General features: G+C 39.9%; 1 protein-coding gene across 2 annotated transcripts in view; it reads left to right on the top strand.

Annotated features, from left to right (window-relative positions):
* The first annotated feature begins 12481 nt into the window (after window positions 1–12481).
* cacna1c (calcium channel, voltage-dependent, L type, alpha 1C subunit) overlaps window positions 12482–16003 on the top strand; it is a 156420-nt gene continuing 152898 nt past the window's right edge. For both annotated transcript variants that reach the window (XM_060889293.1, XM_060889292.1), the window contains exon 1: window positions 12482–13192. In XM_060889293.1, the coding sequence (XP_060745276.1) occupies window positions 13156–13192 (37 nt within the window). In that variant the 5' untranslated portion in view covers window positions 12482–13155. The remainder of the gene's footprint in view (window positions 13193–16003) is intronic.

Below are 16003 nucleotides of genomic sequence, written 5' to 3'. Positions count from 1 at the left end.
CTGCCTTCTTCAGTTTGTGCTCCTGCAAAACTAAGGTAGAAGTGCTTTTTGGCCTCTGCCCTTGTTTGTAAGGGATAAAGTTCCATTGACAATACACCTGTATAACTCATTTGTGATTGAGGAAGACATCAGAGCGTTCCTGGGAAGATAATGTTCTTCCATGTCAGCAAAAAAAAAAAAAAAAAAAAAATAATAGCTGCTTTGGGATCTGGAAAAACAAGTGGAGGATAAACTTTGACTTCCCTGACCAGCCTCTGTACTTTCTAGAGATGTTGTATGCTCAGCCATTCAAAGATGGCCTACATTGGATGGAGATGATGTCTATGCAGTGAGAGTACACAGTGACAGAGGCCTGCAGCCAAGGAGCAACTATAAAACCAGTGCCTCTCATGAAAGGGCACAATGCATGCACTTTGGCCTCATGTGCTCTCTGGGAAGTTGAGCAGGTGAAGCAGAGATTGATCTAAGCAAGGCAGAGCCAATGGGAGCAAGCAGAATGGTGAAGATGGTAGTAGTGGGATTGCAATGAAGAAAGGCACATGATGCCCTGGCTGCAGCAGCTAACATTCTGCAGAAGGATCAGGACTGTTCATTAAGAGCCTTGAGTCTATTTGGAGCCAGGCAGGTGAAGGCATATGAAACTTGATGGTCTTGGAACATAGCCCTGGGAGCAGTTGCTGGACACCCATGACTTGCCCACCCATAAAAGCCCTGGAGTGACTGGGATGACAACCAACCCAGCTCAACAAGAGGGGACAGCAGTGGAATTCCCAAACAGTCATGGGGTTCAGGCCAGGAACAGGATCTGAGGATAAGCCAGAGGCCTCAAGGAGTGGATATACCTCAGCCAAAGATATGGAGGAAGAGGCAGAAAAAATAAATTGTGGATAGTAAGTGGAGTGCAGTAAGGTTCAGGACAGTGCATGTCTATGCCCCTTGACTATTAGGTCAGAGTAAGGGCTTTTTTTCACACATTGAACCGGCTCCTTTACACTTGTAGGCTACTTTTGTGAAGGGGATTTCACAGAAGATATAAATGCAGAGAAAAGGAAGCTGACACCGGTAATAGTGGGAGCAGGATTTATAGACATTTTTAGAGTGGTCTTGAGGTGCATGGAGCAAGAGAGGGTGAGGCAAGTAACATCATTGGTGAAGAGTATTTTTTGGGGCACGAGGTGTGAGTGCATCCAGAGCCAGTGCCTCTGAGTCAACCAGGGAGACAAAAATTCATTGCCTCTGGGGCCATTGCTTCACCCCTCTGCTTAGTTGAGGATGTCACTCAACCTTATTGCTTTCACTGTCTCTCACCCCTTGGGTCTTACTGTGGTCATCACAACCACAGAGGCCCTGGGCCTCTTCATGGTTGGCATAATCGGTCCCAATTTGGGACACTTCATGAGCCACGTAAATGGAGGGCTATGTTACGCCCACCATGGACAATTTATTCCCAAACCACCAGAGGCCAGCATAACTCTTTTATTTTCACTGTTCTTTTGTTGTTGGCTCAGTTTCCTTCTTTGACTGTGCTCTCCTGTTTAGTCAGCCTATTTAAGTTCTGTGTTTTCTTTCTTTAATTGTTGAGGAATTAGGTTAAATGCTTATGTTTATGTCTGTGCACATGTTAGGGAGAGAAAGAGAGAGAGAGAGAGAGAGAGAGAGAGAGAGAGAGAGAGAGAGAGAGAGAGTACTATATTAATTCCCAAGGGGATATTTGGCCACATCACAAGAACAAAATGGAGGACAAAACTTTAACAGTGCACAATAAACTCTACATATGTAGAAGTAATGCTTCAGAGTATTTGTACAGATTATGAAGTATATTATGGGTTGGCAGGGTTAACAACTGTAAGTTAAACATGTGTGATGAGCAGTTGTGTTAATATTTAGTTTAGTAGTTGGGTATGCAACATTAATAGACATATCCATCAACGCCAGTGTCCAGTTTGTTCCCCAACCTCATTGTAGAGTTGGATAGTAGTTAGTAAGAATGGCTTCCTGTACCTTTCTTTGTTACAGTAAAGCTGCCATAAACTACTGAAAAAGCATCTGTGCTGTTTTGCCAGTATTGCCATACTTGAATTTTGGAGCTGTCCATGATCATCTCAATATAATTACTTAGTTTCTTTGCCTTGCCAGCTTTGATGCTGCTTTCTCTGTGGATTACAGCAAATAATAGAGATTTCTTGTTGGTGAAACAGTTTACTTGTATAAAATTATTAAAGCAGAAAATGATGTAGTCTGTGACACACAGTCTGTGTTATTATTGTCCTCTACTTGTGACTCGCAGTGCATTTCAGCTCATGTATTGTAATTGATGTTTTAATGGTGAACAATAATCAGGGCTGATGAAAACAATATTTACAGTGGTAAATATATATATAGTGATATGTAATAGCCTAGCTTAGTGTTGGACTAAAATTCGGACGGTTGTGAGTTCAATTCTCACGTCCACCAAACTGACACTGTTGGACCCCTGGGCAAGGCTGGTTTCTCAATTGCATAAAAATGAGATTAAAAAATGCAAATCGGTTTAAATAAGGGTGTCTGATAAATGATGAAAATGTAAATATATAAATACAATAATAACACAGCTAACAAGTTCAAAAGGGGAATACTAAGGTCAGTGTCAAAACCAGAACAGAGAACTCTACATGACCACATTTACAACATATCTGCTAACAATACTCCAAACACACTACTTCTATCACCATCCTCCTTGCTTTCCTTCTTGTTCTTTAAATAGGGGCACCAGTGATGATGTCATTGAGGTGGAGGTGGGATCAAGGCAGGCTAGGCAGGCTGGGAATGGGACCTTTACACAAAACATTGCACAGAGATAACCGAAACCATATTAAAAGAATTGTAACAAGTAATCCATCATAAAACTGATATAACATAGCAATGACTTATTCTGAGTCTAACACCCACCTGGAATGCCATATCAACTATATACTGTAGTGACACTCTAGCAGCCACATGGATTACAAAAAAAGGCCACCCTAGAAACCACATGAAATACTCTAGCAACCACCTAGCAACACCTTAGCAACTATCTGAACTAACACTGCAACCACCTTGCACAATCTTAGCAACCTGCATCCACTTAGTGTAGAGAAAATTGCTCATTTAACGCAACTCTAGAGATACAATGTCTTGTTAAACCTTGTTAAATAATACAGGGTGTAGCACATGGAGTAGCAACACACTGATATAGATCTATGGGTAACTAAAACAAAAAAATAAACTAAGAAAACTTTTAATATTCTGATGAATATCACAGCTTTTAACTATGCAGGTAAGGGTCCTGCTCCAAATTCTTCTCTGACTGTGGTTAAAGTTAACTTAAAAAGTGGCAACAGATATGTGGCACAAGGTAAGTTGGAAGTACAAATACCCGGATACAACACACACCCGTAGCAGTAGGCAGCCATTTATGCTGCGGCGCCCAGGGACCAGTTGGGGGGGTCGGTGCCTTGCTCAATGGCACCTCGTCGTGGTATTGCCGGCCCGAGACTCAAACCCACAACCTAATGATGCATAACTACTAAATATTGTCAATACTATTATGATAATCGGTTCTACTCTTGCTCTCCTGAAGCTCAATGTTTAATCTCTATAAATGAATGTTTGCCATTTGACACCACCTGATGGCAATATGGACATTTCTTATGTAAACCCTGGCTATATAGTTATAAAACTGCAAAGTTTGGTGTCATTCTGATTTCACAAAAGCCAATCACTATTCCTAACATGGTGGAGGAAAATTCTGTTTATGCAGGAATGACTAGAAATGTTAGATACATACCAGTAATATAATTTGTCTCAGTAGAATTGTACACATATTAGTCTCTGTACTCACTGTACACCTATGACTGTATGGCCACTTCCAACTCCACCACCATCAAGTTTGCTGACGACACATTTACATTTACGGCATTTAGCAGATACCCTTATCCAGAGTGACTTACAACTGAGCAACTGAGGGTTAAGGGCCTTGCTCAGGGGCCCAGCAGTGGCAGCTTGGTGGACCTGGGGTTCGAACCCATGACCTTCCGATCAGTAGCCCAACACCTTATCCACAGAGCTACCACATCCCAATAGAAAAAACACTGACACAGAAAGACACAGAAAGACACTGTTGTGGTGGGCCTGATCTCCAACAACGACGAGACGGCCTACCTACAGGAGACTAACAACCTGGAGAGATGGTGCCAGGAGAACAATCGTCTCCTGAACGTCAGCAAGACTGAGTAGTTGATAGTGGACTTCAGCACAAAGCAGGAGCGGTCATGCCAACCGCTAAACATCAACGGGACCCCAGTGGAGAGAGTGGACAGTTTCCGATACCTAGGTGTTCGCATCACACAGGACCTGTCTTGGTCCTGTCATATCAACACCCTGGTGAAGAAGGCCCGGCAGCGTCTGTACCATCTGAGACGCTTAAGGGACTTCAAACTACCCTCTCAGGAGTTAAAGACTTTCTACACCTGCACCATTGAGAGTGTGCTGACAGGTAGCTTCACTTCCTGGTTCTGGAACAGCACCATGCAGGACAGGCGAGCCCTCCAGAGGGTGGTGCTGTCAGCTGAACGTACCATCCACACCGAGCTCCCTGACCTGCAGGACATCTACAGCACGTGGTGCAGGACCAGGGTCAGGAAGATTGTAAAGGATCTCAGCCATCACAACAATGGACTCTTTTCTTTGTTGTGTTCAGAGAAATGCTTCTGCTCCTTGAAAGCAAACACAGAGAGAATGAGGAGAAGCATATTCCCGCAGGCCATTCAGAGTCTAAACCAGGAAACACCCAGGATCTGGATCTAGTACTGGACCGCTTCCCTTCACTGTTTTTTCTGCACACCTTTTTTGCACTATGACACTTTAACTTTTCAACTCTATTCTGTCACTTTAACTCTGGACTTGCACAGCACAGTGCCATTTTATACACTTTATACACCCCATACTGCACATGGACACTTTAAGGACAATAATTAAAACCATATGCATTTATATATATATATATATATATGTATATATATATATATACAGTTGTGTTCAAAATGATTCAACCCCCACTGAAATTGATTGTTTTGGTCGGTTTGACATTGATTATGATCATTCAGTCATCCTGCTTACAATTAAATCAAAGAGGCACATGTAGGTCAGACAAATATAACATAACATTTATAATGAAATAATCACAAATGTCTTTTCTGAGCTCACATCATTATCAGTTTTATTCAACCCCCAAGTGGCATTCAATCTTAGTACTTAGTACAACATCCTTTTACAGTTATAACAGCTTCTAAACGTGAAGCATAGCTTGACACAAGTGTCTTGCAGCGATCTACGGGTATTTTCGCCCATTCATCATGGGCAAAAGCCTCCAGTTCAGTCACATTCTTAGGCTTGCGCACTGCAACTGCTTTCTTTAAGTCCCACCAGAGGTTCTCAATCGGATTTAAGTCTGGTGACTGCGATGGCCACTTCAAAATGTTCCAGCCTTTAATCTGCAACCATGCTCTAGTGGACTTGGAGGTATGCTTGGGATCATTGTCCTGTTGAAAGGTCCAACGTCTTCCAAGCCTCAGGTTTGTGACGGACTGCATCACATTGTCATCCAATATCTTCTGGTACTGAAGAGAATTCATGGTACCTTGCACACGCTGAAGCTTCCCAGTACCTGCAGAAGCAAAACAGCCCCAAAGCATGATTGACCCCCCGCCATGCTTCACAGTAGGCAAGGTGTTCTTTTCTTCATAGGCCTTGTTCTTCCTCCTCCAAACATAGCGTTGATCCATGGGCCCAAACAGTTCTAATTTTGTTTCATCAGTCCACAGAACACTATCCCAAAACTTCTGTGGTTTGTCCACATGACTTTTGGCATACTGCAGTCGACTCTTCTTATTCTTTGGGGACAGCAAGGGGGTGCGCCTGGGAGTTCTGGCATGGAGGCCTTCATTACGCAGGGTGCGCCGTATTGTCTGAGCAGAAACTTCAGTACCCACATCTGACAAATCTTTTCTCAGTTCCTCAGCAGTCACACGGGGACTTTTCTCCACTCTACGCTTCAGGTAGCGCACAGCAGTCGAAGTCAGCATCTTCTTTCTGCCACGACCAGGTAGCGTTTCAACAGTGCCCTTTGCCTTGAATTTGCGAATGATGCTTCCTATGGTGTCTCTTGGTATGTTTAACATCTTTGCAATCTTCTTATAGCCATTGCCCTTCCTGTGAAGAGTAATCACCTGTTCTCTTGTCTTCCTGGACCATTCTCTTGACCTCACCATGTTTGTAACCACACCAGTAAATGTCTAGAAGGAGCTGAGTATCACAGTCATTTTAAAGCTGCCTAATTGGTGCTTATTAGGCTTTATTGCTGCTCCCTGATATCCACAGGTGTTTTCAATACCTGATTGAAAACACTTCATTGAACCTCTGTTCTTCAGAGTGGTAGTCTTTAAGGGGTTGAATAATTATGTCAATGAAGAATTCACAAAAGAAACATTTACTACTGTATTACAAAACTAATTGATGTCATTTTAGTTGCATATGGTTCTTTAAGAAGTCCTTGTAGGATTTCATTCTGAATACAATTACAAATGTACACTAAATTCCCTAAAACCATTTACAGCATTGGGGGTTGAATAATTTTGAACACAACTGTATATATATATATATATATATATATATATATATATATATATATATATATATATATATATATATGTATATGTATATACATTATTTTCACTTATATTTTCATATTTTACATAGTTTTTTTATATAGTTTATACTTTTTTATTTATTTATCCTGTTGGTTATATTTTTTTATCCCTAATTGCATTCCATATGTTTGAATACCGGACAGAAGCAAAAAGCATTTCACTGCATGTCTGTACTCTGTATGTATGTGTATGTGACAAATAAAATTTGATTTGATTTGAGTTTTAGAATTAATCAGTCCCATAAAATAATCTAATTTAGATAATTAGTTTCACAGTATAATTTCCTTTTTATTTTAATGTATAGTCAAAATTTATTCAGTCAATGTCCCCTACGATTTCACCCTCCACTCACAGACTGCTGCTCAATCATTCCCCCACATACCCACAAAACATCTCAGGCTGAGACATCATCCATCCTGTTGCTGACTTCCACTGCTAAAGCAATCTGCACCACTAGCCCATGGACCATCTTAAACTTCAATAGCTGAAGTACCATGTACCAATAAGCACGTCAATGTCCGTAATAAATTGTCATAAATAACCTGCCAACCCAAAAAACTATCTCACCTCCTTTTTAGTCTTGTGTCACAGGTAAAACACAATAGCTGTTGTCTTGTCAATTTGGTGACGCTCCAGGCCATGGCCCAAGTGGAAGGCCAAATACTATACTTCCAACCATCCACACACTTATTTGGGTATGCCTTGAGCTCCTCCCATCATAAAGACCTCACAATATTTAGACACCGTTTTGAGTTTCCAAGTCGATGCAGATCTAGAAAAACTGAAAAACCTCAGGACCACAGATCTGAATCAGTCACTGTGGGATTACTTGATGTTCCCCATATCAAGGATGAGATCTGTGAGGTCCTCTGGCACCACTCATGTATTTCGTTTTAGGCTTACACCCATATGGTAATTCAATAAGGTACAGTAGACCACAACGGAGACTTACGGGACCAATCACACTGCAAAAATGGGTGTTTAAGCCACTTACTTACATACAAAATTGCAAACATCATTATACATAAACTTCAGAATTATATTTTTCAGCGTTTGATAAAATTGTTTGATAAAACCATCCAAATGTGTCTGTTATGAATAAATTTAATTCCTAATATTTGTATAGTTCACAAAGTGTTTATGTGAGAGATAAATATGGTGCCCCATTCAGTCAGAATTCCTTTCAGGAATTTTGCATGGCACGGCTTGTTGGTGTTGCCTTGCATAGTCCACTAAGAGTCATACAAAGTGTTGCTGTCATGCAGTCTGTTTCAATGCCCCAATGAGGTCCATCCAAATTCTTTTGAATTGGACTTTGATTGAGGGCACATTGGTGCTTTTGGGGCAGCCAGTGAATTTTGTGACATGCTGCACACCACTGGCCAAGAGTGGTGCCAACAGAAATGGGCCATTAGACGGTTCAGAGTTTTCTCTTGACCTAAATATCCTGACATGGGATTATGATGAGCTGCATAGAAAATCAATTCCCTTCAGCTGTTTTGGACCAAGAACTATTTAATATTTTCTTACATTTGAGTGTCCTGCATCAATCAATATAATCTATCTTTAATAACAGAAAAATAAGGATCAAAGAGCACAACTTTGGACTGAATCCCAGATGCTGTGCTTGGGAACATTGTCCTTTTACACGACACAGTTTAAGCCAAGGAAATGAATATTTTGTTATAGTGGAGTTCATAGTAGTCTTAATGACTGCAGGTTTCCCAGGTCATCTGGCTTCAAAATAGTTTAAATGATCACCATTCCTCCAATATTCTTGACAAATGGTTTTCTGTGATTTCACTAAACATGGTGATGTGCATGACCACCAAACATCTCCATCATGCACAGTCCAAAGGATACTGTTCCAGAACAAACCTAAGTTGTGCTGCCATAATGAGTTTTTTATTTTAGCCGCATTTCTATAAAGCCATACATGTTCAGTCTTTTTCTGATTGCACTGTCATGAACATGATACGTGAACATGAATATGGGGATGTGGTAGTCTAGTGGTTAAGGTGTTGGGCTACCAGTCGGAAGGTTGTGAGTTCGATTCCTATGTCCACCAATCTGCCACTGCTGGGCCCCTGAGCAAGGCCCTTACCCCTCAATTGCTCAGTTGTATAAAATATGAGATAAAATGTAAGTCGCTCTGCCTAAAGGTGTCTGCTAAATGCTGTAAATGTAAATGAACCTAAAAATTAATGTGCTAATAGATGTCTGTAGGTCACAACATGTAGGAATTGGGATTTTCTTTATATTTCCGAGTGTTTGACCTTAGACTAGATTTGCAGGGACATCGTGTAAAGAATCATTTTCAATGTAGAATGGGGAATTTCAAATTGTTTGTACATGGGCTTATAACCTTTCTTCGATTGATAAGCAGGAACAGTTGCTTCTCTGAGGTCATGGCTGATGTCAATCCTGATGTTCTACCCCTTGTTGGAGTCACATTGCCCAGTGGTCACCTTGCCAGGGATTGATCTGCATGGTCAGCTGGTGTCTCATGGGATTGTTGTGTATGAAGCCACCCAGAGACGTCATGTATTCTTTTGAACCAATGTTGTGTCAGTCAGCTGTATGGTCTGGTCTTTATCAGCAATCAGGTCTGTGCTGAACTCAGAGTTTACGATGACCCATTAGTTCCACAGGAGCTCTCGGCTGCACTATTATATGTTGTACTGTAGAAAGGACATTATTTACATTTACATTATTTACATTGACATTATTTCCTGTGCAGTGTCACCCAAAATAAGGATTCTGTTATGATTATTATTGTATTGTAATAATTATTATTTTGGCTCTGATAAATAAAAAAAATTATAAAAATGAGATTGTGCTTTCATTTGCCCATGAATATACAGTATATGCAGCTAAGTGAATTGTGAATGCAAGTGTATGTACTATGTGGGATTTTTAATGATAAATAATGATAAACAGGAAGCCCTAAAAGCCCACATTGGCTTACTAATCAGCTCCAGAGTCAATACCGCAAAGATCATGAGCAGTCTTAGGTTGATGGGAGATATGACGGCAAAGATGGGAAATATAAGCTAATGGCACCAGCTCATATCTCTCTTGCTGCCACAACTGCGTTCTGATAATTCAGAATCCGACAGGCTCCTTGCTTTTGGTGTTTTCCTTTATGAGATTTTTATTTTGCATGCTAATACAGAGCACTGTGTCATATGCTCTGTTGTAGAAATGATCAAACTCGTCCTGTATTTTTCTGTGGCCTTGTGATAGTAGGCCAGTGGATTCTGTGATTCGGGTTGTATGTACCTTATGTTGTCTGCTTCACAATAACATCACTGAGGATGCTGAATTGTTCACTTATCAGGGGAGTGTAGATGATAGTAGTGTGTGTGTGTGTGTGAGAGAGAGAGAGAGAGAGAGAGAGAGAGAGAGAGAGAGAGAGAGAGAGAGTTTTAGTGTCAAATCATGCATCTGAAAGCATAGGGAATGCTACTCGACATGCTGATTGCTGTTATTCACAATGGAAATCATGTGAAAGGAGGAAAAAATATCCCCTACGAACCTAATTATGTCTAGTGTCAAGAGCAGGTCACTGTACTGTATGGTGCTGCGACCTGAAAGACCAAAAAGAACCTCTTTAGCAAAATCTTCATCAGTCTTCATCAGTAGATGGTTGAATACATATGGGAACAACTTGAAAAGTTAGTAAACATCAATGAAAGATGCTGGAAGATTGCCAGTGGCTTATGTTCCCCAAACGAACAAAAGTCCTAAGTAAGTACAGTAAGTAAGATAAAAGAAAAACACAAGACATTATGACCCAGAGAACAACTAAATCTGATTGAGCAAAGTACAGACTTTTATATATCCTGGAAGCATAAACAAGCAAAAATGACATGAAAGTAATTTAATCATGAAAAAATAAGGAATAAATGCAACAAAGACAAGAATTTACAAGGTAGTGTAGTGGTAGAGGTTTGGTGATGGTCTGAATTAAAGTGGTTGTGAAACAGAACATTTCTTCATCAGTTACTGAGCGTGCCTCCAGAAAATATCAGCCTAGTGATTAGTTGTCTTTTAGCTGTAATATAAGTATTAAAATGGCACTTTATGCTCTTTACTGCATACAGTATTTAAATGATATCATCAGAAATATGCTCTGTAAGGATATACGTTTTCCCTAGAAAGAGATTTCAGACTGAAAATGGTTTAGATCAATAATCTGCTTGCATTTTGAGCCACTAGTTTGGCCTGATCTAAGTATTGTTTGAATTGAATATTATGGATTCCACATGGCTCTTGAGATTATTATGGCTCTCCTTTCCATTTTTTCCTCCTAACAACTTCATTTCAAACTTTTATGGGCAATACCAAGTTCCTTGGTATGTTCCTTAATAGAGAGCAGGAATGTTCTAATATGCCATTTTAGCTGTTATACCCCCAGAGATGATGATATCTATAGTGCCACCAAATTTGACCCAGGAACTCCACAGGCTGATTATACATGCCTGACTGCAGATGTAGTTTTCCATGACTAGATATAGTTCCCTGATCTTGCTAAGAATATCTAATTCTGATCGGTTTTGAATTTTCATACTAGTTTATTACATTCTGATGCACTGCTTGTTCTGGTTGTGTTTTTTCAACACAATGTGTTTTTTTTCACTGCTGAAACCCTCCCAACTGAGCCCATGTAGACAGTATTAACAGCACAACATTCAATACGCTCAATGGTCCGTAGCGATGAAGATGAGGAAGAAAGAAAATGCCCTGTGTGAGCTTGTGTTTAGTGTATCTTCTGATTCCTGTTTGAACTGTCAGGATTGGCACCTGATTTTGTCTTCTGTTGTCGTAGTCCATCCAAATCAAGGTTCAGCATTATGAGATGTTTTTCTGTCCACCTCAGTTGCAAACAAACTTATTGTCAGTTTAGACCAGAATGTTAAATTCTCTCATCATCTCTCTTCCAGCCACAGCACTGATGCTCACTGGATGTTTTTCTGTGTGGAGTGTTTTATGCATGTTCTCCTCCCGTCCATGTGGGTTCCTCCTGTTTCTCAGGTTTCATCCCATTTCCTAAATACAGAATGTTGACTGGCTAGAATAAATTGCCCACTAGGTGTGAATGAGTGTCTGTGTGTGCATGGTTTGATAGCTGGAGTCACTGTGACCCTGACCTGATAAGCACTGACTGTGTGAGAGAGTAAGACATACTGTAAATCAATAGAATAATATTCAAAGGCAGAAATTCATGACATGATTGAAGAATATAGTACAAATGACGTTTAAAACGTGTTTCATTATATTCACTGATACATGTATTCTTTCTTTTATTTATTTATTTTTTCTTTTGGCAGATCCTCCCTTATCCTATTAATATCCTTTTTCCACTTTCCCATGACCAGACCGGGCCCCTGCTGTATAAGCAACCACTTTGTTTGCTTATGCATAAGGCAGGCCTTGGTATAGTCAGTGACTCTGACACTGACAGCTAAGTGAACATAAACAAATTATATTAAAAAAAAAAAAAAAAAAAAAAAAAAAGAAAAAAGAATATTGGCATCTAAAAATAATTGTTGTGAGAAAAATATCAGTCAATAATAATAATAATAATAATAATAATAATAATAATAATAATAATAATAATAATAATAATAATAATAATAATACACTGTAGTGTCCCACCCCCGAGATGGTATGTCTGGAAAGTCGTGCACTATTTATTCTGTTCTGTAGCAAAGGAACATCTGGAAGCAGTCAGTGAGGTCTGCATAGGAGGAGTGGGAGTGAAGGAGGGAGCTCGGTCTCAGGCTCGTTCCCCAGACAAGCATCACTGCACTGAAGCAGGAGAGCGCGTTTGGTGAAAAGGGCCGTCGGCGACTGCAGTCGTCTGGTTCGCTTCCTCGGAACAGAGCAAGGACGAATCTCCTGATTACACTGTACACGTAGTCTGTGTTATCGGATCAGTACAGATGGGAATCGATCACAGCGGTAACGTTTAACCCCGTTAACACTTTAATATCCGGCCTGGAATGCATTCTGTTATTTTAACCTACTTCGACGGTTGTCCTTTTTTATGCGGCGTCCAGTTTTAAAGACATTCGAGACAAAAGGATATTTCGATTATCATCGGCCCAAGTGGGGCTCGTGTTGTGGTTCTTATCTAGGGCCCGGATGTTGTAAGGATGCACTGGTTCGTTCCCCTAGAAGACTCCAGTGAATATTTATTCCCTGTCTTTAACTCCATCATGGGAATAAGGTAATATTCACTCAACCCACAAAAGGGGCAACTTGAGTGTCTTCGTCCTCCTTTCTTCATATTTTTCATTTTCTTTTCGATTTTGGGATGTTTTTCTACCGCCCCCTTTTTTATTGTACAGCCTTTTTTGCTTCTTTTTTTTTCACCGTACCGAAAGACAAGCTGAGCTGCGTCTATGTTCAGTGAGAGCAAAACATGTATATACCGGAGGAAACCCTGGAAAACCATCAAGGTAACGTTTCATTTGGGTTTTGTTCCTAACTGCGAGCTGTGCGTGTGTGTGTGCCTGTGTGCGTGTGTGTGCCTGTGTGTGTGTGCGTGTGTGTGTGTGCGTGTGCGTGCGCGCGCCATATGGATGTCTTGTTAGGGAGGAGACATGACTCTTATGACGGATTCTTATGAGCTCTATATTAGGCTCTCATGTCCGTCTCGTGCTGACCGTCGGCATCACTTTTAATTTCTCCAAATCTACGGCGGAGGATCCACACAAATGGGCGACATCACATAACTAGCATTATTTAGGTCAAGCTGTAATCATAACTAATTGACTTGTTGGTTTTATTTCGGTATGATCAGCGCAGAGACCACAGGCTCACATACACAATCTGGTAGAACTCAGTGACTGGTAGAACTCAGTGAGTAATGAAACTGGTGGTGGATCTGTGATTGAGGTCAGTGCTGCTGCTACACCGACACAAACCGACACCGACACAAACCGACACCGACACAAACCGACACCGACACAGACACATGGTGCAGATACAAAAGATTCAATGCAAAATGAAGCTACTGATCTGATCTGATCGATACACCAGGATACACCTTTTTTTTTTTCCTTTTGTGATACACAACAGGTCTCTAGCCAATTTGTTCATTTACAGGTGTATTTATTTATTTATATAATTAATTAAAATGTACCTACTCTTTACTATAACAGAATTGCAGTAAAATGAAATATTATCACTAGACCATTTTTTTCTTATTCTTTAAGCAGATCATTTTGTTTTGTTCTTTATTGTAATTAGCAAAATTATGTGGAAATAGAACAAGACACTGTAAAGCTTGAAATGGGGAAAATGTCAATTAGGTTTTAATAAGCTTGCTCTTTATTTATTGTAATCTTATGAAATTTGTCTATTTTTGAGAGACTTTTACTTACTGAATGTTATTTTACACAGTGCTCATGGGATAAAAAACATAAATGGTCCTTAAGAAATTAAAATTATGTAGAAAACTTGAACACTTTTGTGACACCTGTAGAACCTGCAGTAAACAGTGCAAAATAAAAAAAAACAAGGTTTTCATTTGACTCAGCCGACTGTTTAAAAAACATGTTTATAAAATATTTATTTTACATTTTTATAGATTATTTTGCTGTTACTAGCAGCAGGGACATGAATCATAAGCGAACATTATGTATCCATCATTTATCAGAGCCATATAAGCCAAGCGTTGGTGATAGGTGAAGGCTGGGTTTGAAAGAAAAAAGTGTTGAGGTTAGTGCACGTGTGGGCTACTGAAGGGTCAGATGTACACAGCCTCAGACAGCTAGAATACTAATCACAGGCGGTATTCACTTGACCATCCACAGTGGACTGTGAGAAGCTATCAGTGGACTCTTGTCAGACCTCTAAAGATTGATGTGTTCACTTCTGCGTCTTTAATTTAAGCCTAAAAATGGAACAAAATCATTAACCTCTTCCCCATACGTACTGCAAAATCCTGCTTGAGATTTAATATGTTAACATGCTGCTGTTTCATCACTGAGGGACATCCAGATAACCTGAATGGAAATGGATGAATGCCGTATTTTTAGAGCTGAGCACATGAGTATTTATGGATGTTTTAATTTGAAAGAAAGTGGTATAGAAATACAGCTGGCTATGATTTTTATTTCATGTTTTTATTTCATGTTTATTTCAATTTGTACACTTCATCTAGACAGTTTAAGTAACCATATAATATTGTACTACTGAGAATGTACATAATGCATCTATATGTTTTAGAAATTAGATTATATGGTGGTATTTGAGATATTTCATGTGCAGTACTAAGAGCCTTCTAAGTGTACTGTTTTTCTGCATGGTTAACTTTGTAACTGATACAGTAAAAAACCCCAGGCTGCAGTACAGTGCCCTTGTCCCTGGCCTTAGGAACAATCACCTTCAATTACCGCTAGAATTACACTCAAACAGTTCAGGGACATGGTTCCTGGGGTAGACAGAGAAAAGAGAGTGAGAGGAGGAAGAGACACTTGCATTATGTCTAATTATATTAATTTAATGCTGCATAAGACAAGCAGAGCATATGCTTCAGCATACACATACATTCTATACAATTATGTGCTTTTAACTTTTTGGTAAGTGTTTGGACAAGAACCATGAATGTGTGTGATGGTCAGGTGTCCACATACTTTTGGCCATACAGTGTATGCAAGATTTGGGTGGGTCATGAACTTTACTGTCAATTCTGTATCTATAATATGGGGAATACACACTTTAGTGAACAGACACCAACAGTGTCAAAGACCTAAAAGGGTCAAGCGGAAAGAATATAAAATGGAGGTGAACAGAATATGCCGTTCATCGGGGCACCCTTCAGTGAGCATCCTTCAGTCATGTGGTGAGACAAGATGCCTTTTGCTCATGTCTAAATAAAGCTTGCGCACCTGAGAAGATTCCTCTGTATTTAGCAGCATTCATATATCCACCAATTCTGACCATTTTCCTGCTGCCATGCTGGCCATTTTCCTCACGGTAGGCTCACAGTTGATAAGTAGTGTATCGATTTTGGCAGACGTATCAGGGCTAATTGATGGAGTATTTCTTTCTCCAGTCTCTAAACTGTGTTACATTGCCTGTTGAATTGTCCAGATGGCCAGCCACAGGAAGTGCTTCCAAACGTCTTTCATTTCACAGTAATGGAGAGTAATGTAAAGATGTAGAGATGTATATCAGATGCATGTCTTGACAAAATTTACAGTATCAAAAATATATTTTTAATAAGAAATCATATGGAAAATACAACACTGTAAATAAGAACA

This window comes from Tachysurus vachellii, chromosome 16 (genome assembly GCF_030014155.1).
Source record: "Tachysurus vachellii isolate PV-2020 chromosome 16, HZAU_Pvac_v1, whole genome shotgun sequence".
NCBI lineage: Eukaryota > Metazoa > Chordata > Actinopteri > Siluriformes > Bagridae > Tachysurus > Tachysurus vachellii.
Note: the sequence above shows the minus strand (reverse complement) of the source record. Positions and strands in the feature narration are given on the sequence as shown.